General features: G+C 41.2%; 2 protein-coding genes across 8 annotated transcripts in view; one reads left to right on the top strand and one right to left on the bottom strand.

The window, feature by feature from the left end:
- ndrg4 (NDRG family member 4) overlaps positions 1-13,812 on the top strand; it is a 68,500-nt gene extending 54,688 nt beyond the window's left edge. For 3 of the 7 annotated variants that reach the window (XM_037766068.1, XM_037766070.1, XM_037766071.1), the window contains 13 exons: positions 851-971; positions 1,299-1,361; positions 2,782-2,842; positions 3,010-3,096; positions 3,182-3,238; positions 3,383-3,486; positions 3,576-3,632; positions 4,437-4,488; positions 6,109-6,156; positions 7,639-7,674; positions 7,815-7,866; positions 8,079-8,117; positions 10,201-13,812. In XM_037766068.1, coding sequence (XP_037621996.1) covers positions 851-971; positions 1,299-1,361; positions 2,782-2,842; positions 3,010-3,096; positions 3,182-3,238; positions 3,383-3,486; positions 3,576-3,632; positions 4,437-4,488; positions 6,109-6,156; positions 7,639-7,674; positions 7,815-7,866; positions 8,079-8,117; positions 10,201-10,358 — 935 coding nt within the window. In that variant the 3' untranslated portion in view covers positions 10,359-13,812. The remainder of the gene's footprint in view (positions 1-850; positions 972-1,298; positions 1,362-2,781; positions 2,843-3,009; positions 3,097-3,181; positions 3,239-3,382; positions 3,487-3,575; positions 3,633-4,436; positions 4,489-6,108; positions 6,157-7,638; positions 7,675-7,814; positions 7,867-8,078; positions 8,118-10,200) is intronic. The other 4 variants (XM_037766073.1, XM_037766072.1, XM_037766074.1 and 1 more) reach the window with 4 other exon arrangements.
- Positions 13,813-15,495: 1,683 nt separating this feature from the next.
- LOC119486181 (olfactomedin-4-like) lies at positions 15,496-21,579 on the bottom strand. The gene is made up of 7 exons (XM_037766076.1): positions 21,403-21,579; positions 21,138-21,269; positions 20,733-20,951; positions 18,895-19,048; positions 18,241-18,468; positions 16,415-16,583; positions 15,496-16,030 (listed from the first exon to the last, which is right to left on the bottom strand). The coding sequence occupies exons 1-7, from the start codon at positions 21,454-21,456 to the stop codon at positions 15,595-15,597; spliced, it is 1,392 nt and encodes a 463-aa protein (XP_037622004.1). The 5' UTR covers positions 21,457-21,579; the 3' UTR covers positions 15,496-15,594.
- Between the last annotated feature and the right edge of the window lie 1,777 nt (positions 21,580-23,356).

Genomic DNA, 23,356 nt, shown 5'->3' with positions numbered 1-23,356 from the left:
TTTTAGTCCAATACAAGTTTGTGACGCCGCCGCCATTGTGAAATCTGATGAAGGAACGCCAAGTTCCGGTCACATGACCGGAGCACAGCCAATAAGAACGCTCTCTCTCTCAATGAAATGACCTGTGGTTGGTCAAAGTCTCCCGCCACGGGCTAGATGTTCTGAAGCCTGAAAACAGAGCCATGAGGAGGTGCAGAAGTCTAGTTCTCTCTCAGAACACTTGAATTACAATATGCTGAAAGGTTATTATGGAATTTTTGCCCATTGATGCCAAAAATATACTTCCCTACTGCCACTTTAATGATCGGGTCTGATAACTGTTTTTAGAGGTAGGCAGGTGGTTTACCAAGAGTGGATTTAAAGATAAAATAAAGTAAAAGTACATCTTCCTTTATTGACCTGTTCATCTGACCCTAACAAGGCGAACAAGCGTATTCCAAGACATTTTTCTTTTAATTAGAGACTTGAACATAATCTTTACTTCATGTTTGCCATATCAAAAAATACCACATTACCATATAATGTATCTCATAGTGTCAGTTCTCTGTTTGAAACGGACATGAATGAAGGTTATATGACATATTAAATCTGTCGGAAGGAGTCTTTGCCTTCTCCTTCTGGCACGGCATCAGTTGTACAGATGGTCACCTTCAAGGTCCTCTCTGAGTGTGGCGCATCTCTAATGTGATCCTCTGCTCTCATCCCTCCATCCTCACCTCCTCCTCCTCCTCCTCGCCCTGCCCTTTGCTGTCTTCCTACCTCCCTCTCACGTTTCTTCCATCCTATCTCTCCATCCTCTCACCCCACGTTACCTCTGCTCATTTCCTCTCCTCCCTCGCGTCGACCACAGACAAGCTGTGCTTCAACCCTTTCTTCAATAATGAGGATATGCAGGAGATCACCAAGCACTTTGTGGTTTGCCACGTCGACGCCCCGGGACAGCAGATTGGAGCGTCACAGTTGCCACAGGGGTACAAAACACACACACACACACATGAAAAAAATACAGTACAGATACAATCACACGTTTATTCACTTGACCAGACATACACTTGATAATAACCAATGAATGGATAATTATTTATTAGTTAATATGCGTTAACTCTCTGGTTGTCAGAGGATTAGGCTATTGGTGAACAGATAATGTTGCAGTTAATATTATGTTTAGGTAGTAATAATCATAACTGATTTGAATGCATTGTGATTATGAGTAAAAACAGATGATTTTAATGCACTGATCACACACAGCATGCATGTGGAGCAATGATGACCAGAAGTTGTGTCCTTTCTCTCCACAGGTACCAGTACCCTACCATGGACCAGTTGGCCGGGATGCTGCCCACTGTGGTGCAGCACTTTGGGTTGGTGTTTCTACTACATCTGTCCCCTTTGTGTTACAAACAAAATCAGCATTGTTATCTGTTCAACTTCCTTATTTACACCAATACTTTTAGATATTTATTATTACATTCAAAATGATCATGGGCATGCATTTTCAGTTCAGTTAAAGGTTTCGGTGTGTAGGATTTTTGGCGGCATCCAGCGGTGAGATTTGCAGATAGCAACCAACCGAAACTTCTCCCGTGCGCCAAGCGTGGTGGAGAACTACGGTGGCCGACGCAAAAACGCGAATGTCCTTCTTTAGAGCCAGTTGTTTGGTTTGTCTGTTCTGGGCTACTGTAGAAACATGGCCCCGTGAACAGGACCGCTTCATATGTAGATATAAATGGATCATTCTAAAGCTGGGCATATACTGTACGATTTCAGCCCGTTTCTGGCATGAATTCTGAGCCACACTACTCATTTTAGAGTCAGACCGAATTACAGCTTTGTCGGGCGCCGTTTGCCGTGCAGTGTACAGGGGGAACTGATGACCGATTAACTCCTCCCGACCGGCCGTCGGACAGTCAGATGAATTTCTGAATGTCCGAAATTTTGGTCGGCCGTCCACAGGCTCTCACACAGTTGAAGCAGAGCCACGAGCCGATTCCCCAGCGTCAGCGCCATTTTTCCTCTTCTTTTTACAGTAATCAGAGCGTAGCTACCAAGATAACAATGTACTATAGATAGATGTAGTAAAACGTAGCTAGCTTACCTCCAATTCTCTCTGCAAAATGGACAAGCGCCATACTGTCCACATCTTCCTAGCCAGGGTGTTCACATAAATCGTGAGCTTTGGCTTTACATAAACGATCTACTGGTACAGTACACAACAACCTTTCTAAAATCGTACAGTGTATGCCCAGCTTAAGGTAATGAAAATACAAAAAACTCCTATTTTCATGTGATTATTCACTGAAGAAAACATACTTATTGATATTATATTCCATTTCTCTCAATAGTTCCCCCTAAATGCTACACGCTGTTCCATAACAGAAAATAGAAAACAAAAAATGAAAGCCAGTTTACACTTTTCTGAAGCATTTAACACAGCGTAGCTCCATGGCCATGGTTACTCTACTAGCAAGCCTCTTTCATTCCTGAGCAGTTTCTGTAGGTTATAGAAATAGATAATATCGCATTTCTTGCCAACAGAATGTAATTTTAGCCCGGACATACAGTACAGTACCAGCCGCAGAACACAGAACTTGGCTCTGCGTAAAGCATGAATTTCAATCCGTCAAAGCCGTTCTGTAACATGGTACAGGCACACCAGACTGTCACAGTACTCTGTTCAAATTCTTGTATCCGCGTAGCCTCCGCACATATGAACTATTTACAATAGTGTATCATTATTTATCTTTAAAATATTGCCTCTAATGGATCTTTTTTTTTTTTTAGATTTAAGAGCATTGTTGGGATCGGAGTTGGAGCTGGAGCTTACATTCTGGCCAAGTTTGCAGTAAGTCACATCATGATTCTCCTACATTGTACTTACTGTTCAGAATGAGCCCAGTGCTGGATTAAACTTATATAGATATTCAGGATTTCTTCTGAGCAGTGATTTTTGTCAAAGTGTGCTACCTCTGAATCCCAGACTACATGTGTTTCTACGTGTTTTGCTCTCAGCTGATCTTCCCTGACATGGTGGAGGGTTTGGTTCTGCTCAACATCGACCCCAACGGCAAAGGCTGGATTGACTGGGCTGCCACCAAGGTACCTGTTTATCACTGGATATCACACATACAATTACAAATGTAGGCCTGCTTTTTGTTTACAATCTCCCTGTCTTTCCCCCCAGCTGTCAGGTCTGACCAGCGCTCTGCCAGATACTGTGCTGCCACATCTTTTCAGTCAGGTATAAGCTCAGGGTCTGGGTATAAAAATTGGACAGTAATTGTTTTTCAATGGTACTTCTTCAAAATATGAAAAGACAAAGCAAGGATAAAAATGTCATCTGTTACAGGCAGATATTGAGCCAGTTTGTGCGTTTTGTCCACAGGAGGAGCTGATGAACAACACAGAGCTTGTGCAGAGCTACAGGCAACAGATCAACAACACCGTCAACCAGTTCAATCTGCAGCTTTTCTGGAACATGTATAACAGGTGGAGTGATACAATTTCCTACTCACACGCACACACAAACAAACAAACAAACAAGCACTTTATCTCAACATTCATAATGTCTCTTTCAGTCGGAGGGACCTTGAGATGAATCGCGCTGGGACGGTGCTCAACGCCAAGACCCTGAAGTGAGTCTGCAGACACAGTTTCATCATACCAGTTGATTTTGATCTAATTGAGGTTAATATTTAATAGATTTAAAGCTAGTACAAAGAACTTTTATTTTGTGTTGATTTTGGTGGTCCCAGTGGGCAAAAGTGGAAGTGTTTACGAGCACCAGATTCCCTTAAGAAAATCTCTCCTTATACTGCAGCAGGGTCTGACAATCTGCCCTGTGCAGTCCTGGTTCTGGTTCTCCCGTACCTCCCTTCCCTCCAGCGGGTTCAGAAATATGGCCTGGGCATGGTGTCGGAGCCGGGTCTGGGTCTGTGCGCGACAGACTAGTTGCTGTTGGAGGCCCCGCTGGAGACTGAGCTGAAGGAGTTTTTTGTGATTTTCGTGATTTCATCTGATTTTGCGCGCAATCAGACCTGGCGGCACCGATGACAAGCATTAAGAATAACTCTATAGAAATAGCTAATCTTCTCGCTGATGGTCTCGTTTACTTATGTAGGTCATATAGAGGCATCAGTATTAAATTGAGACTGTTTCGTAGCCAGTTAAAAGTTCCTCATAGTAACTTTAAATATAAAAGTTGCTGCTTAATATCACTGTAAATAGAATATTTGGGAGTTTTGGACTGTTGGACAAAACAAACAATTTTAAGACATCACCTTCTACAAACTAAACAAGTAATTGATTAATCAATGTAACAAAATCATACCAATACTGAAATAATCAGGCTAAAACAACTCAACATATAACCACAATTCTGATCCTCCTGAAGTCAGAACCTCCAGCTACTTGTCTAAACATCCTAAATGTTCCTGTAGGTGTCCTGCGATGCTGGTTGTGGGAGACAATGCTCCAGCTGAGGAGGGAGTGGTGAGTCCATCATCTCTCTTCCATGCTCGACTTCTCTCTCTTTGTCTCATCATGCAGTACCTCTGTTTCACCAGATGTCTTCCTTCTTTAGCTCCACTCCTTTTCGTTTACCCACTGAGATAACTTATTTATGCTTCTAAGTCTATCTGGAGCTCTAAACACCAACCCTCCTCCCCCTGTTCTTGCCCTCTTCAGTGTTTTGTACTTGGCATTTAAATCCTGGTAGTTTGTCCTTATTCAGTAAAACAGAAACAGGTCAGCCAGCAGAGACACTCTCTCTGCACCCTCAGGACTCTGTGTGTATGTCTGTCCATCTGTGTGTGTAATGCATGTCTGTGATACTATAGGTGTGTGTGTGTGTGTGTGTGTGTGTGTGTGTGTGTGTGTGTGTGTGTGTGTGTGTGTGTGTGTGTGTGTGTGCGTGAGTGTGTGTGTGCGCATCTGTTCTCCAGGGGCCGGATGGCCTCGCTCTGTCTGGTTTGCTAGTTTGAAGTGGCCCATATATTTATGCACCAGTTAGTCTGCCGCATGTTGAAATTGAAATCAATTCACTCTCCTGTCAGTCGGAGGAATGGGATGGAGATGGGATACGGGGGGGAGGGGATGTTATAAAACATCTTGGAAGAGAGAAAGATGGAGAGATGGAAAGCGACAGAGCAATGGAGGGAAGCAGTGTGAGGAAGCGAGAGATGAACAGAGGTTGTTTTATTGGATGAGACAGACAGAGGTTATGTTGATGTTTTGTATACGCTGATATGATGCTGCTGTGTTTGCTCCCACTTATACGACACATTCCTTTATATGCTTCCTCTGCTGTTAGAGAGAAATGGAATATGTTGAGAGATGCATACATTTCAGACTTACATTTGCATATCATGCAAAATCATTTGCAGTCAATCAGTTTTGTTGTTGTGATTTATAATTGTCTGACAGTGAAGCTAATTTATGCAACTGTTCAATACAAGAAACACAGAAATATATATTTTTTGAATTTCCACAATTCATATTCAACATGTTTGGGCAGTAAAATATATAATTTGGCTATCTGTTTTGAAGGATTAGAGATTAAACGCAGCAGGAAGCAGCACAGAGCAAAAACATTGCACAAACACTGGCTGTGTTGTGTGTGTCCACAAGTATGAGTGGTCATGCGTTGTGTGTATGTGTGTGTGTATCTGTGCACATCTGTCTACTTTGTGTGTGTGTGTGTGTGTGTGTGCACACTGCGGCTGTGCTCTCAGCCTGCTGGAGTGACTCATCTCTGCAGCACACTGCAGTATCTGGGTCACTCACACACACACACACACACACACACACACACACTGATATAGTCTCCATATAGGCTTTAAACTATACATACAGCACATCCACAGTTCCTCTCCAAGTCCTGACCATCTTTAAAGGGATACTTCACCCCCAAAATAATCATCTGTATATCAGTTACACACCCCATGTTTCCTTAAATTATTGAAGAAAACTTTGTTTTTCTCGCATGCCAAAATGACCATTTGTATAATGGCGTTAAGTATTCCATTAACATTCCATAAAGTTAACAAGTGTTTTTTTCGTTACTGCACCTTTTGGGCTTATTCAGTTCAACATGCTGTTTTTGTCCTCAAGGTCGAGTGCAACTCCAAACTGGACCCAACCAACACCACCTTCCTAAAGGTAACTGTTTGCCCTCAGCTTCATCTACTCCATCATTTGAGAAAAAGTCGGATTTGTTGTGCAAGCACAACTTCAATTTATATATTTAATGTTTTTTTGTTTTTTTTATTTATTTATTTAACCTTTATTTAACCAGGAGGTCCCTTGAGATTAAAATCTCTTTTTTGAGGGAGACCTGGCCAAGATGGCACACCATTAAAAATTAAACAATGGAGCATGTTAAAACAGACAAAAGACAACAGATACATAATACAAAATCCAGTTTAGGAATAGCAATTGCACTCTTCAGTTACACAGTTTTTTATCTGAGCTTTGAACTCTCCCAGGGAGACAAAATCATGAAGCTGTAGTGTGTTCTGAAGGTTATTCCATGACCAGGGCGCAAAGTAGGCGAAAGCTGCTCTACCAAGTTCCGAGCAAATCCTCGGTACCCGGTAGAGCAGCCATCTAGTGGAGCGAAAGTTATAATAGCTGTTGGTGAGTGATAGGAGATTACACAGATATGAAGGGAGTTTGCCCAGTATGGCTTTGTAAATAAAAATATACTAATGCTGCTGTCTCCTTAGGCTTAATGAAGACCAGGACACCATATCTTAAAGTACACAATGATATGAACAGGGATAATGAGTTGGATATAGAACGCAGAGAACTTTGATACACAGAATCTGGACAGCGAAGTGTAGAGGAGGCAGCATGCATGTAAATAATGTCCCCATAGTCTAAAACACTTAAGAACATAGCCTGCACAAGTGTTTTCCTAAATGCTAAATTAAGGCATAAATAATTATCCCAATTAACACAAAGTATGATGCTAAATGAAATTCTCAATCGTTCAATTTTGACCATCGTAAACATTTTACACCGACATGTAAACTGTGGGAAAGAAACAGCTTACCTAACATTGTATATATACAGTATATAGCATATAGGCCAGTGTTTCTCAAATGGGGTCTTGAGTTCTGCACTGCAATTAAAAAATATATATATATAATTCCTAAAATAATAATTATTAAGTTATTATAAGTTCAATGAAAAAATGTAAATGTAAGTTCGATAAACTACATTTTATATTCAATATGCCATTTTTTTTTCTACCAAAAATGCGCTACTTAGGGGGAACTTGGCAAAAAAATATTTCAAAGGGGGTACATTATTGAAAAAAGTTTGAGAACCACTGATATAGGCTATACCCTACATAGTAAATAGATATGTGCTAATTGGTCCATATTGAAATGTTAATGTTATACATGTTATATATTAACTATGTTTCCCTCGAAGCGTAATTCATAATGCAGTTTTGTTGTATGGGAATGTAATTTTTAGGATACAAGACTGCAATATGATGTAATGACAGGAAAAAAACAGCAACATGAGTTTCTATTGCAGAACTGTTCATAGAGAGAGGGAGTACAGTACATTTTCTGTGTCTAGTTGTGAGCTATTAGCAGTTTGGTTAATTGCTGCTCTCTCCTCTCGTGGTAGATGGCTGACTCTGGTGGACTTCCCCAGCTCACACAGGTAACACACAACCTTGCATAATTAACAGGTTGCCATACAACCAAACCCAATTTTAAAAAAAAATCAGACAGACCATGAATGCATCATCCATATTTGACATTTGTTCAGCGAAATGAAAACTCTAATGTGTTGTTTTCCAGCCTGGGAAGCTGACTGAAGCCTTCAAGTATTTCCTGCAGGGAATGGGCTACAGTAAGTATCCAGAAAAACAGACTGTACTTAGTGAGTGAGAGTGTGATTTCATGTTTGTGTCTTAGCCTTTGCAGTAATTTCTTATAAAAAGCTTTTTTCAGCAGAAGTATTATTGTAGTAATGTCTGAGTGTGTTGTGATTGATGTATTTCGTGCAGAGGGACATGAGCTGTGTTAATCTTGCCCTCTGTCTCCCCCGCCCCGTTCTCTCAGTCGCTTATGTGAAGGATCGGAGGTTGAGTGGAGGGCCAGGTACTTCCTCCTCCCCCTTCACCTCTGACCTCTTATTGCTGCCCTATTTGATGACATTGGCATTTTAAAATTTATTTGAATTTAATTTGGTTATGAATACAATATTTTGGGCTGTTATGAAATTTTTACTTTTGCTGTCATTTCTAGTTTTTTTTTTTGTTTTTGTTTTTTATCCTGAGGACATTAATACGGAAACCCTGAGAGGCAATTGAGAAAAAACATTCTGTTGATCCATTTTCTAAATCTGATCTAAATTGTTTTCTGTCGTGTGTTTATGTCTTAAAGGTATAATATGTAACAGTTGTTGGTTATTATTGTTTGTAAACACACGAGGTATAGAGTGAATGAAGAGAGGGAGCGGCGTTAGTGAAAACAGAGCAGTGAATCAGAGAAATAAAACATTATCGCTGAAGTCCAGAAGAGTCCCGAACACAGCAAAATAAAAGGAGAAAAGAGACAATACAGGATACAGAAACAGACACCACTTCTAGTGATGATTGAGATGGATTATTTTTGTATCAGTCTATACATTGTTTTGTTTTTTTAGGAAATTCCTGCATATTATACCTTTAAGAACAGGTGAAAAAGGGTTTTACAGGATAAGTTCCTTATATTTTTGTTTTTATCTGTGTAACAGGGAAAACGTTTTACTAGGATCGTTTTTTGAAGTTACATTTTCTGTGAAAACAGGCGGGGAAATAAAATTTGGCAGGTGAATTTTGTTTTGTTTTGTTAGGATCATTTTTCTCAGTGTTTGTTGTTGTAATACTCATTTTGGCAACACGTCATAAACACAGGAAAGAAAACAATTTCGATCAGACTCACTTGGCCCTCAGGGCTTCCGTACATTATACTCCATCATTGTTTTATCAAGAATATATTTTCCTCCCACGGAAAAATATACTGCCCTTACTTCCCCTCCCCACATTCCTTTGCCATTGCATCTCCAATGCTCTTTGCATGGCCCTCAGCTAGCTTTGAGCACAACCTTTTGGACTAAGTTTGTAACAAATTACAATATTTTTACACAACCAATAGTTTAGGCTTTAAGTGAGAATGGCCAACAAAACACTACATCTAGTTATTGCAATCACATGAGAACGTAAGCCAATAAAAACTCCATAAACTGCTGACTGAACACAAGTAAAAACTAAAATTGTCCTCAATGTTATGCGGATTCTGCTCTTAACTGCTGAGCCTAAACTACATAAGCACAGTATACAATATGAAACTTTCAAGGTGTACTTCTGAGACTCAAAATTGTCCGCTTGACATTTCTACAAGAACCAAACAAGACTGACCCGGCGTTACTTGGACTGATACAGGACGCTTAAAGCTGGAGCCAATGTTTTTGTATTTATGCGGCATATAGTTATTATTTTGTGGCCTTAATTACTACTACTATGCAATTAATTTATTGAATTCATTGCCTATTTCTCTCCTCATATATTGTCAGAAACATCTTGTAGTGTACTGTTTGGCTGTAAAACGAGAAAGTTTGTGACCCGGCAGCCATGTCGAGATCTGTTGAGGAAATACCAAGCACCGCCCACCAGCCAGCCGGAGCTCAGCCAATAGGAACGCTCTCTCTGAAATGGCCTGTGATTGGTCAAAGTCTCCCGTCACAGGCTAGATTTATTAAAGCGTGAAAACAGAGCCATGAGGAGGTGCAGAAGTCTACTTATCTCTCAGAACACTTGAATTACAATATGCTGAAAGGTTATTATGGAATTTTTGCCCAATGATGCCAAAAACTTCTTGCTTTAATTGATTAATAATGAATAGCTTATAATACAGCTCTATTAGGAGAACTGAGCTTTATATAACACAAAGTGCATGGTGCTGGCAATGTGTCTCTATGTAGACACACTGACAGCTTTAATGAACAACTCCAACCATTCAGGGCAGTTATGTGAGCCAGTCAGCTGTCTTTTCTCACCAGCTACAAAAAGAGATATTTTTCAGTTGTCCAAATTAGCATGTACTCCCAACATCTACATAATATCAACTGATCACACTTTTTTTTTTTTACAAAATGTAATGCTGGATTCGTTCTTTTCCCCACCCTTCCCTTTCCTCCCAGTGCCCTCCGCCAGTATGACCCGCCTGGTTCGTTCTAGGACGGCCTCCCTGACCAGCGCCAGCTCCATTGACGGCGGGTCCCGTTCTCGGGCCTGCACCCATTCCGACAGCACCGAGGGAGTCGGCACTGTCACCCACACCATGGAGGTGTCCTGCTGAGGAGTCGGCCAGCCATAGGAAGAGGGCGGGAGGGCTACTAGAGGGATGGAGAAAGAAAGAGCAAGATGGTGGGGTTAAGGGTGGTGGAGATGAAGGTGTGACCGCCTCTCTGTAGTCAGACACGGTAGATGGTAGAACGAGACAGCGACAGGAAGGAAAGCCGATGAACAAGATGGAGACAGCTCTCTCTCTGTCTTCATCTGTCTCCTCCAGATCCCTTTGTCTGTCATCTTCTTCCCTGCTCCACCTGTAAAATACCATACGTGTTGCTACTAACACCCCCCAACCACACCTTGAAATACCCACCTCGACCCCACCCCTGTCACCCAGCACTTAAAGATTTAGGCAACTTGTTTTGTTCTTGTAGTGTCATTCTTGTGTTTGCAAACTGTCTACTCATTCTTTGCCTGCACCTACCCCCCCCCCCCCCCCCCCCCCCACCCTCCGTCTGTCAACAGTCCACACAGCGATATATGATATAAGCTGCTGTTAATGATGGAAATGTGTCAGAGAAGGTGAAAGTGCAGGATATAGCAAGGAAAACAGAACTTTTATATTGTACTGCAATGAAAAAGTGTATTGCATCTTTTTTTTGCAGTTTATTCTTTCGTTGTATGGACACAATGTGAGTGATCTCTCTCTGCGTTGTTTGCAAGAAATGGTTATTTCTCTCTATGAGTGACTGGTAAGTGTCAGAGGGGGGTGTGTCCAGGATTTAACAGACAACAGAACACAGCCTGTCGTAGCCAAGTGCACCTATAGAGCATAGCTAGAGCACACCACGCTGATTTAAAGCTGCACTTGGTAAGATTTTATGTCAAACGTGTAAACTACACGTAGAATGAGAGGGGTACCATCAGCATACATGCGTTTCAGGCCACCAGTGGTTAAGCGAAACCTAGCCACTACACCACCAGGGAGTCCATCCGTTTTAATTGCTTTTACCGCGATAATCTGTACGTGATTTGGTCTAAGTACAACCAAACTCGTGTTTGAATTGTCTTGATTTTGAGCAAGATGACAATCTGCGATTTGTGAGCCGCTGGAGTCCATCTATTGTTTAGTATCAAATAAGCTTAAAATGATTGATATGAATATAACATAGCAAATGTAGCAGCAAAGTTACTCTTGATCAGCAAACAACTCACAGGTGGAATTGGGCTTGTGTTTCCAGACTTTAATCGCTCACTTATAATCGATACCTTACAGAGTGAAGGAAGAAACTGCTTAAAATATAATCATTATATTATTGTATCTGCATGAGCTGAAATTGCAAAATGTGTAGTGCAACGCAAGATAATTCTATCCACACCAATCAGGACACTACAGACGTAATAACTTGTTATGTCACTTTTCTGCAAGGAAGAGACAAATTAAACCAAACTGTCTTCTAAGAAGCACTTAAAAAGTGGTCTAATCCGGAAAAAGCTCCACTCCATTAGGCGTGACGCTGAGGCTGGCGAACAGGACACATCACATTATCAATTATTGAAGCTCAAATCTTCCATTATTACTAGTACTGCTGTTACTTAATACTGCCTTTCAGAGCCACATTAGTGCAATGTTGCTGAGTGCAGCTTTAACCTGTGTGTCATCTCGCATTTCTAAGCCAATCCACTACATGAATATAGGCTAGAATTAGTATTTATTAAAATGTATATGCATGTGTATGTGAAAGTAATCTTAGGGCATTCTAGTATCAGAGTATAGTATCTAGTATTAGGGCATTCTTCATTAGCATCGTGCATGTGACTATAGTTCAATAGAGCCATGGATGCATCATCAGTCTGTAACTCCAGCGCATGGACGCGGTTCTGGCCATAGTCGGCTCTTTGTGGTCTCTAACATGACAATCACACTCTGACCCAAACCAAACTAGACCAGGGGGGACCGAGGCAGGACCAGGCCGACCCGACGAGCTCTCTTTCCGGGTCACCACCAAAGAACTCGCAGCAGCCTTCCCTTACAGCGCCCAGCCCCACTCCATGGATATACCAAAGCTACCCACCCACACACACACCCACACACACACACACACACCCACACACACACACACACACACACACACGTAGCCACAACCACAAACATACCCCCATGCACATACACATTTTCACTCACCTTCTCAAATTAAACCTGCGTGGGCTGTGCTTTGTAAGGGAACTAAGCCAACAAAATCACACACAAGAAGGAATCCATTGTTATGTGGTCAGTGTGTGTTTTGATGTGATGTGTAACCATCATCTCACCAGTGTAGAGCATGTGTATAAGTATAGTTTTAGACTAGTGAAGCTGTGTGCTGTTATCTGCTGTAATACTGGACAACCTTGTCAATAGTGACCAGAGATGGGGGGGCCCCCTGTTTCTTTGGCTTAGTAATGTACAGTATTCATGTACCACAGTCACCTTCTCCTGTTTCCAGTTTTACAAAAACACCCTTTTGGTCCCATGTCAGAAGGGGCGTAGCTTTCAATTGCTGAGGTGTGCGCTTGCCTGAGGTGGCCTGTAAGGGGCGGGGCTTTTTTGGAGCCATTTGGGCACCAAGCTCAGAATGTAGGGCAACCCCCAGCCACCTTAAAAAAATAACCCCTTCCCCCTAAAAAAAAAAAGGTGCCCCGGCTCTCACAGGCAAACCCAGTCGCACCCTAAAGGGCTATCAGCTGAAGTCACTTTTTAAAAATGTTGGTAGTGTTAGTCGTGTTTCTGAGCACCAGGGGGCCCTAGAGACCAGCAGATAGGTAAGAGAATATGTGGAGGGCGGGTTTCAAGCAAAGAAGAACAGAGGGGATTGTTACCAAAACATAAGAGAGAGAGATTCTGACCTGAAAAAGAGTGAATGAATGAATGTTAAAAGAAAACGAATGTGATTTTGATGAAACTGGAGAGATTACTGTTGAATTGTTTGAAATATCCAATAAATGTAATAGTTGGGAAAAAACAAATCCTGACATGTGGAAATTATGACAAGATATTAGACGGTCAGATCAAACACCTCAGTTGCTCCTCGCAGAACCTCGTGGATGAATTCCATGAACGCTGAAGTTTGCATGTAGCGAAGTATACGGTCTTCTTTCAGCGTTTCCTCTCTTCTCTAAGCTATTTTCTGCCATCTACACTTAGGTTTCCTCCCACACGACTTCTACCCAAACTGCCTGGGGGGCTCCTGAATGTATTTTGTCCTTTTTTTGAAGTGCTGTACAGTATTGTCAACCTACGCCTCTCAGAAGCCCTCGCTATGGTTTGCACTTCTATCCCCGCTCCACATCTTTGACATTTAACCCCGCACATGAAAACCCAGCTCCCTCCTGCTCCTCCTTAAGGTCTATAAATAGTGAAGTTCAGTAGCGATTTGTGAAAGTCGACAGCTCCTGTAAGCTGGCGCTCGATCAGTTTGTATAGACCTTGGTCCTCCTTGCACTTGTAGATACTTTTTATTTATAGAGCAGGTTACCCGACCCGAACACTCTAACACTACTGTATTGTGAAGAAAACGTCGACATATTTCTGTTTCCTCTTCCCTTGGAGTTTCTCTTTTTTATAGGCAACAATAGGTGTAACCTCATCTTGATATATAATGATATTGGTTCCTGTGTACTACTATTATTCTTCTTATTCATACTGCCATTATAATTGATTTGTATTGAGCAATAAGTTCTTTTTTTCTCGTTTGGTTGTTTCATATTGTGGGAGTCTTCCCTATGAGCTTGTTTCTATTCACAACAGTAGAAGGACTCTTACCTACTTTGCTGTCATTCAGATGTGTAATGTAAAGTTTAAATATATTCTATACAAATAAATATAAAAAGTAAGCTGTCTCTGTCCATGTACTGATCAAGTAACAAGTAAGAAATAAAGACTTTATGTCAGAATTGTGTGGAGTCAGGTGTCTGATCATTTTCAGTTGTGTAGACATCTGTGCTGTCATATCAGTTCAACGTATGGTGAGCAGTTCTCACTTCACTTTGCACAGCTCTTACTTCTGCTGTGACAAAATCTAATTTCTGAGATACATATTATTTAACGGACAGATCCCACCCCTCGATGAGAGCAACTGCTACACACATTAGTGAACTTCAAACAGTTGAAAGTATTTTTTTATTATGTTTTAACATCATATTGTAAACAACATGTCTTCCTCACCTCATGCAGATAGATGGATTCTAGAAAATCCTAATGTCTCCACACTATAGGTACATACATTAATCCACTATAGAAGCCCTGTTCAGACCTGGTATAAACGTGCGTCCTGAGTCCCAAGAGTCCCAAATGGACAGGTCTAAGGAGAGGTGTCAAGACGCATTGAGGTCTGATCACTCAGATCCAGAGGTGGTCTGTGCCCCATATTGTCACATTCTTTTAGCAGTGTGTAGTGAATGTGTCCTGGGCCACATTAAGGACACAACTGACGTCCCGCTGGGATCCACGGGGTCTCTGAGCTCCTCATGTGAATAGACAGGCAGACACGAGCGCTTGTCTGCCTTGCAGCATGGAAACGGCTTCTGTGCTCTTCTGTATTCTGTCGGTAAAACTGTATTTTATTAAAATATACCTTATCTATAGGCTACATATCTACAGACCATCAGACTAGGCACATAAAGTGCATTATTATCATACTGATGGAGATGTGTCTGTGTTTTTGTGCCGGTGCTTTGCACGGAGCTGATACCCGCCCGCCTGCTCTCATCCCCGGCCCCCCTTAAGCTCTGTGCCCCGCCGTTGCCTGGCAAAGGCGGCGGTGTCGGCGGTACAATAACCTTTCATTTTGATGTTAATGAAATGTGCCTGAATTCACGAATATGTAGGATATTACTACTGACATTCCTGTTATATTACGTCACAACGTCTGCCCTATTAGCCATGTGCTTACTACGTGTTTATTTGCATATAGAGCGGGGAAGTGAGATTGTATCATAAACGGTCACTGGAGATGCATGTGGAGACGCATTCTAATGCCAGACGTACCTAAAGCTGTCCAATTGTGTTTGGATCACTGAGGACGCATGTTAGTGCCAGGTCTGAACAGGGAGAACTAGGTCTTGCAATGCAAATGTACATTATGCCGAATTTACCACGTCAATTTACCATGTGTACCATGTATAGTACAGGTAATTTCACACCCCCTCAATGCTTTTTGCTGGCCTTCATTAACGAGTCACCTTTATTTGTTCATGCTGGTCACTATTACTGCAGCCATTATTTAGATACAGGCTTTTATGGAAACATTGTCAGCATTGTCCATTTAGCTAAACAAAACCTTGTAGGAGACCATGTTGGAGTCACAGTAGGCATGTAGCATCTGGTCCACAGGGCTGTAGTTCAGGGCAATAATGTTGGGAGACATCTTGTTGATGAAGACGCCAATGTTGAACCTCTCCACCCCTGTCGCGGTGTCAAACGAGTAGAAGATCTCCTCCAAATCTTTGTCGACGTACCGCGTCGCATAGAGCACGCCGCAGGCCATGAAGGTGTTAGTCACCGCCTGCTTGTAGACGGAGGTGTACCAGGTTTGGCCAAGCGTCAGCGGTTCGCCCTCCTCCACCTTGGACAACACCAGGTTGCCAAAGTCCTGGTTGGTGGTATAGATCACCCAGACGCCTGACTCATCTGTCGCTAGGTCCAGGTCGGTGAACGGGTAGCATTCATCAAGGCGGCAGAAGTTCCCCTTTGAGTTAAACCTGAAAAAAACAGAAGTGATGTTTCATTTGGAAATGAAGGAAATAGGCGGGGTCATGCTTCATCAACGCATCATCAGTTACACTGCGCATATATTTTACCCAGAGGTCTTAATGTTCTGGCTGATCGGAATCCTTAGAAAAATTCCTGAATCCAGATCATGATCTGGATCGCCACCAAAATCTAATGGATTGTTCATTGTGCCACACCCCACCCCTCCAAAAAATGTCATTCAAATCCATCACAGACCTTTGGAGTAATCCTGCTAACAGACAGACCAACAAACCAATAAACAAACCAACGCCAGTGAAAACATAACCTGCTTCCTAGGCCTTCGGCCTTGGCGGAGGTAATAATGATCTTAAAGACAAAGTCAAGCAGCGAACCTGGTGCCTTTTGGTAGTTGTGAGTTGGTAACGGTTTTGGCGGTGAGGTTGAATCGACAAACAGTGTCTAGGTTGTAACAGTTGTAGTACAAGGCCTCTCCATACATCACAACATTTGGACCCTGGATGGTGTTGGTGGTTGGGTTAGAGGGGCTGATCATGACATTACCTGGAAGAAGAAGGAGAAAAAGAAGAAGAAGAAGAAGAAGAAGAAAAAGAAGAAGAAAAAGGGGAAAGAGTAACTCCAATGTAAACCCATCCATATCATTATTAGACGCTCACCGCAAGTGCCCCGAAAGTCAGGTGACATAGTATAAAGAGCGTCAAAGTCCGCGTAGGGAGGAGGACGGGGTGGATGGACGGGTTAACAAACATATGTCCTGCTGACCGGTCCCGTGTGAACCCAAAAGTCAGCGTTGACGTATTTACGTTGACTACTTAACTTACGCAGGCTATATAACTTACTTACTGTAACAAACCACCCAAAACCACAATGTTTTCCTAAACATAACAAAGTAGTTTTGTTTGAAATCACAACATTAACTACATGTTTAAAACTGCGACGTAGTATACGTAGGGCTGCCGAGTGCATTAAAAAGTGATGGGGCACCTGGCCAAGCGTCCATACGGGTTGGGAATGAGAACAGGTTGGGTAATTACCAGTAGGACTTTAATACATGCTCTTGTCCATTAGAAGTATCAATTGCTAGTGATGGCGAGCTGAAGCCTCATGAAGCTTTGAAGCTTTCCAGCAAATTGGTTCGGAAAAGGGTTCATTTCTCGAGGCTTCATGTGCACACGAAACCACCTGGTGGTCAAAGAGTGTAAAACAGGCAGATATGATCTTAACCATGTGATAAGATAAGATAAGATAAGATCAGATATTCCTTTATTAGTCCTGCAGTGGGGATATTTGCAGTGTACAGCAGCAAAGGGGATAGTGCAAAAAACAAGATGCATCAGCTAACACAGTAAAAAAAAAGAGCTAAACAAAGTGTAACAAAATATGAACCATTTAAATAGAAGGAAGTATACAAAATAGGAGCAGTATATACAGTATTGACAAATAAACAAGACTATTAACAAAATTGCACAAGTGGAAAATGATATTGCACGGTGAGAATGAATGAATGAATGAATGAATGAATGAATGAATGAAATTCCACCTGAAAATATCAGGTTATGTCAATTTTTGGTGTGTAAGTGTAAGTGCTCTACTGGGATCAGTGCTGGTTGTGGTCTACTGGGACCACAGATCTGTGATATACTGTATTTTGCGCCAGTAAAGGCTGTTGGGAATGACTATAAACAATGAAAAAAATATACATTACCATGTAATCAATTTATATATCTATATAATATATATTATAATGTATATTTTCTAGTAAGTATATTATGAGTATATAACATACATGTATAATAAATTGTAATTGTTTTATTCATCTTAAGTGTATAAACCAATCCTTTGGTCAATAATTGTATTGTATTGTAGTGTAATATAATATAATAATGGTAGGAGGGGTAATATTAGTGTTCTGTGTCACTTCTGGAAAGTGGCATTGGTTTAACCAGTGAAGATCTGAACCACTTCCTGAACCAGTGACGCGGTATGGCCGGGCAGCGAGGCTTCGGACGTCATTAATGACGTTATTGGTCTAAAACGATACAAGCCTCGATATACGCATCGCGGAAAACTTCCTGGATTACTCGACACACGCTCCGAAGCCTCGGCACAGCACGTAACATCACTATCAATTGCACAAGTATGCACACTGAGCTGAAGGGTAGCATAACACTTAAAACTATAACACAAGAGTTCTTCTTACCTGGTGTGCTCACCCCAACAATCAGAGAGCTCAGGCTGGAGTAGAGACGGACATAGTGGGCGAATTTATTGCCAGAGGTCAGGATTACCATCCAATACCAGCTCTCCTTCCCCGCCTCTGGTTTGGGATCCCGACCCCAGGCTCCATATTTGTGGGAGCCAGGGTACTCTCCTGCTGTGTACACCCTCGGCCCGGTAATGTTCACAAATCGACCGTGGGGGCAGTTACCTTGGTATAAAATACAAGAGAGAAAGAAATTGTACTAAATAAGTACAGCTGGTTGGGCGAGGCATCCGCTGGTTGATAACTACTTCCAAATTGTGGTGATTGGTGCTGAACAACAGTTCAGAACCAGAATGGCCTCTAATGTTGGATGTCATTTTGATGGAGGTTAAGGACTGGCCACATCTTTGCTCAGGTAAAATAACAAGCAACTCATTATTGACACATATTAGATCAAGAAGCCCAATCAATCTCTGTGGGTTCACAATGTAAAATTGCAAAGTGGATCATCAGTGAACTACAACAAAGTATAGCAATTGCTACACAACCAGATTAAGATTGTGTCTATCTCGTGGCCTCCAGTGGAAGTGAAAGTGAAGTTTAAAAAAGTCTCCCCACACACTGGTGCTTAGTGTGGGTTTGGGCACATACCACGTGGAGGCTGAGTGGGTTCGGCGGAGGGGTCAAGTCCAGTCTTGCACTGGTCCAGATCTCTCTTCAGACGCTGGTTGGCTTGTTGTGTCTTCACCACCTGCATGGTGTCGTATGTCTCCAGCTCCTGCATCTCTGCTCTCAGGTCCTCCAACTGAGCAACAGAACAGACATCCCAATATATTTATATATATATATATTTATATATATATATATATATATATATATATATATATATACAGTATATATGCCTGTCATCAGAGAAACTAGACTGGCTTATACATTGATAAAGAAAGACATTTCACCTATCGACTTCTAACCTCATCACCAAAGTCACAATAATCAATATGTCAATATTTTGATAATACAGCTCCCATATGGAATTAGTTAAAAAAGAATAGATCTTGACTGTGTATAAAGACTGATACAATTTTGAAATTGTAAATTTTTTAAAACCATTTTGTATGAGTACCTGCTCAAAATGCAAGCTGATAATCATAGAACCTGTCTGCCAGTGTCACTCTTGATACCACCAGATGGCACCAAAGGTAGACATTTTCAATCATACTGGAATGTAGTGATGTCACTTGAGTCAGCGTCATTTGGGGTTTAAGACTACAAGTTCAAAATTTAAGATTAGAAAATATTTTTTAATCTGTTGGTGTAGAGTTAGAAAGACTGAAGTCTGTAGCCCGCTCCTCATCTCTGCTTGAGGCCAGAGGCTCCAGGCTACAATAGCCGCTACTTGCATAGAGAGCCTAAGTCCCGCCCCTTTCGGAGGACCACCATGGGACCTTATTTCGGAAAAAATATGAATGGTAGTCAACGGGGAGAGACAAATATTTTTTTTGAACCCGTTTGAATTACGCCATGAATCACACATATGATGTTTGTCAATTTAAAACACAATTGTGCAAGTCAAGAAAGTCTCAGTTTGTTGTAAAACTGTTGACGTATCAGACTGTGAAAATACGTCATTAGAAAGACGACACACCCAGAAGTCACGCAAGTGACGTCAGGTCAGATAACGTTTCATTTGTGCGTGGAACATAGCTAAGTTAGCTAGCTAGCTAGTGTCGGTGACGTATATTGTACGAGACGAGAGAGAGACGTAGTTCACTGAGCGGTTTCACACAAAACTTAATGATACTACGACAAAGACTTGAAAAACTATCTTTTAAATTGACAAACATCATATGTGTGATTCATGGCACAATTCAAACTGGATCAAAAAAAGTTTTGTCTCTCTCCGTTGACTACCGTTCATATTTTTTTTCCAAAATAAGATCCCATGGGGTCGACCAGAAGGGTTGTAACTTAGGCTCTCTATAACACACTCAAATCTCTGACTGAACTTTTGGCAGTTAGTTTTGCATTGTGGGTAATGTAGGCACCAGGTTTGGACCAGGAAGAAGAATGATTTGAATCGATTTTGATACTTTAAAAAAAAAAAAAAAAAAATCTGTCCATCCTGAGTCAGTGATAATGAGCCAATGTTATTATGGGTGCAATGCTAAATCAGTGGAGTACTCTTAAAGACACAAGGGCATTGCAACACTATCAGTAGAAAGTTTCTTTCATTAGTCTTTGATGAAGAAGAAGTGAAGATGTTGGAGACTTCTCAATGATAATGTCGGCTACAGGACATGAATTACTTTGAAAGCCAGAAATCTTAGTAGATACAGTAACATAGTCATCATTTCTGCAGATTTGCACACCATGGTCATTCCACAGGACAGTGCAGTCTTAGTGCTCCTTTAAATAATATAGTTTCATTTTGCTATAGATACCAAAAATCAATCTGCACTTTGAGCAGTGTCACTCGGTGTCACCTATACCTGTTGGGTAGTGTTAGCAGATAGACGCTGGTGTCCCAGGGTGGTGCTTTTGAGCCTGTCGATGAACTGGTTGATCTGCATCAGTTCATTCTCTATCACCTGCAGGCTGATGACCGAATAGAGCTCTCCATCATCCTCCCTCTCCAGCATCGACACATCTTCCTGCAGCCGTGGCAGACGTTGCTCCAAACCCAGCAGCAGACTCTCTAGCTGTAGAATCTGAATAGAATAGACAAACAGGTCGGCACTGTCATCACACATCACACAGGACTCCATCAGCAAGAATGCATACATGCAGGAGTCTTACAGGAGTTTTTTTTGTTTTAAATATCATTATTAATATATATTTTTTGACAGCTTTACAGATGAGTTCTTTACAGTCTGGTTTAGAGAATAACTACTTACCTTCTGTGGGGTGACGTTGTCGTTGCATTTTGATGCAGTGTCCTCCACTTTGCCGAGTTTGTCGTGAGGGAATGCCTTCTCTGAAGTAGTCAACTCACATGCACACTGATGTTCATCTTTATGTGCAGGTACCTGAAATCAAGAATATTAAACGTGGCATAAATAAATACTAAATGCTGTTTGTAAATTGATCTACATTTTGAAATGGGCAGTGTGTAATACAATTTTAAAAAGTTACAGTAATTCCCCCTGAGTGTTTTCTTACCTGTTGGGTGAGGGTGAACAGAGCACACAGTGGAACAATCACGTACAGTTTCATGGTGGATCAGAGAGCAGAGCTGAGTGGATACAGTTTGAATATGACAGTGTCTGACTGGAGCAGCAGCTTCTAACTTGTGAACACTCCCACTAACCTCTGCATGTGAGGGATTGAACGTGCCTGTGTGTTCAGTGTGTGTGTCATGTTTCCTTCAGAATCGGATCACTTCCTCCTTGTGGTTGGGATTGCAGCAACACAGGATTTTTTTTATATGATGAAGGAAAAACTCCATGAATACTGACAGATGCTTTTATTTCTTAACCCTCTGAAACCCAATAGACCTGTTTTCGTCTTTTTTTTAGAAGGGTACAGGGGGTGTTTAGCGGGAGATAGCAGGTCAACAGTAGATGTCTCATAGAAGTGGTACAGATGGAGCTCAGCACTGTGTCAAGTTGTTCTAGTCATGAATCAGAAATAAACATGAATTAATTAATTAATTAATTAAAATGAACTGTATAATGGTTTAGAACATTATGATAGAAGTATATGATGGGCATCCCCATGCTTTATTATGTCTCATAAGTTGTTGCAGCATTTTTTGGGTTGATACCATTTGTTACACAGATTTGTTGCTGAACTTAACCATTGTTTTCCACTCGAGAATTGATAAACAATTATCAATAATCCCTCCAAAATACTAAATTAAGACACCAAGAAATAAAGAACAGAATATCATTTTTGAGCGTGGGTGGGGTACTTTGAGTCAGGGTGAAGATTGGAGTTAAACTAAATTAATAAGGTCAACTAAAGGGATGTAAATATGCTCTTTTTTTGTCTGTATAATAGAATAATTCTGTAAGCGAATGTGTCTAAGTGGATATCTATATGAATGCGTGTGTAGATAAAGACATATGTATATACTGTATGCTTGGTTGTATGCATATGAATATGAACTTACCTCTTGACTCTGCATTATTACAACGGGTAACATTTTTTTTTCTTTTCTTTTTTTTAATGTTTGTTTTTTTGTTTATATATGTTGTTGCTGCTGTCTGTATGTCCCTTTACAAGTATGTGTATGTATTCCTTTAACCATAAATAAAAAAAAGAAATAAAAAAGACCACGAAGAACACCATAGAAAAAGCCATGCTGTGTTTTGGTTTCAAAAACTTTTGACATTTTGAGATTTCTGCAGGAATGGTTAAATAAAGCTGTACATGTGGGGATCATGAATGTATTTAATTCCAAAATTGTAATCCTTCGAATAGTTCATACATCTTAACATCCAGGAACAATACAATAGTGTCCTCTCTTTTGTTTTCTTCCGTCCCGAGTCTCCTCAGTCTCCGTCTTTCACTGTACCGTTGTATCTTTGTAACTCAGCCAAGCCGACCAACCTCGTGACGTCACAGGCTAGAGTCCTGCAACATGGCGGCGATGAAAATGAAGAATTAAACAGAATCTTCTTTTAAATGCTGACATTTGTCGTGTTTGTTATATAATTGTTCATTAGAGTGGAAATCCATTTAGTAAAACCAGCTTAATTTTAACTTTGCAACTTCCACTTTAAATTTAAATGTTGCAATTTGTTTTACTGTGGAACTTCTTCAGCGGATATTTTCAGCGCTCAGTGCAGAGTGGTCACTTTCTGTTCCTGAATCCTGTTGCCACATCCACAGATATTGTATGTGCATCTCTATAAATCCATAAACCAAAATCACGTATCAGTCACCACATTTCCTTCCCATCACTGTGGCCTGAAGGGAACCGATGATTGAGTCAGAATGTCAGTATCTGATGGATGTGGTAACAGGATTTAGGAACAGAAAGTGAGCACTCTGCACTAATCGCTGAAAAAATCCACTGCAGTAATTCAGCTGACCGGGGTCCTGACCAAGCCCTGACAGCACATCACCTCCAACACCACCATCATCCACCTTCACCAGTCAAGTTCTGTAC

This window comes from Sebastes umbrosus, chromosome 4 (genome assembly GCF_015220745.1).
Source record: "Sebastes umbrosus isolate fSebUmb1 chromosome 4, fSebUmb1.pri, whole genome shotgun sequence".
Taxonomy (NCBI): domain Eukaryota; kingdom Metazoa; phylum Chordata; class Actinopteri; order Perciformes; family Sebastidae; genus Sebastes; species Sebastes umbrosus.
The sequence above is the reverse complement of the archived record's forward strand: the minus strand, read 5'-3'. Positions and strand labels throughout refer to the sequence as shown.

What these genes read in the sequence shown, in the direction of transcription:
- LOC119486181 (XM_037766076.1), bottom strand. Translation starts at nt 21,456, where the DNA reads ATGAAACTGTACGTGATTGTTCCACTGTGTGCTCTGTTCACCCTCACC. An exon ending in ACCCACTCAGCCTCCACGTG is followed by an intron (nt 18,469 to 18,894) that starts GTATGTGCCCAA and finishes TTTTATACCAAG; the next exon opens with GTAACTGCCCCCACGGTCGA. An exon ending in TGTTGGGGTGAGCACACCAG is followed by an intron (nt 16,584 to 18,240) that starts GTAAGAAGAACT and finishes TTCTTCTTCCAG; the next exon opens with GTAATGTCATGATCAGCCCC.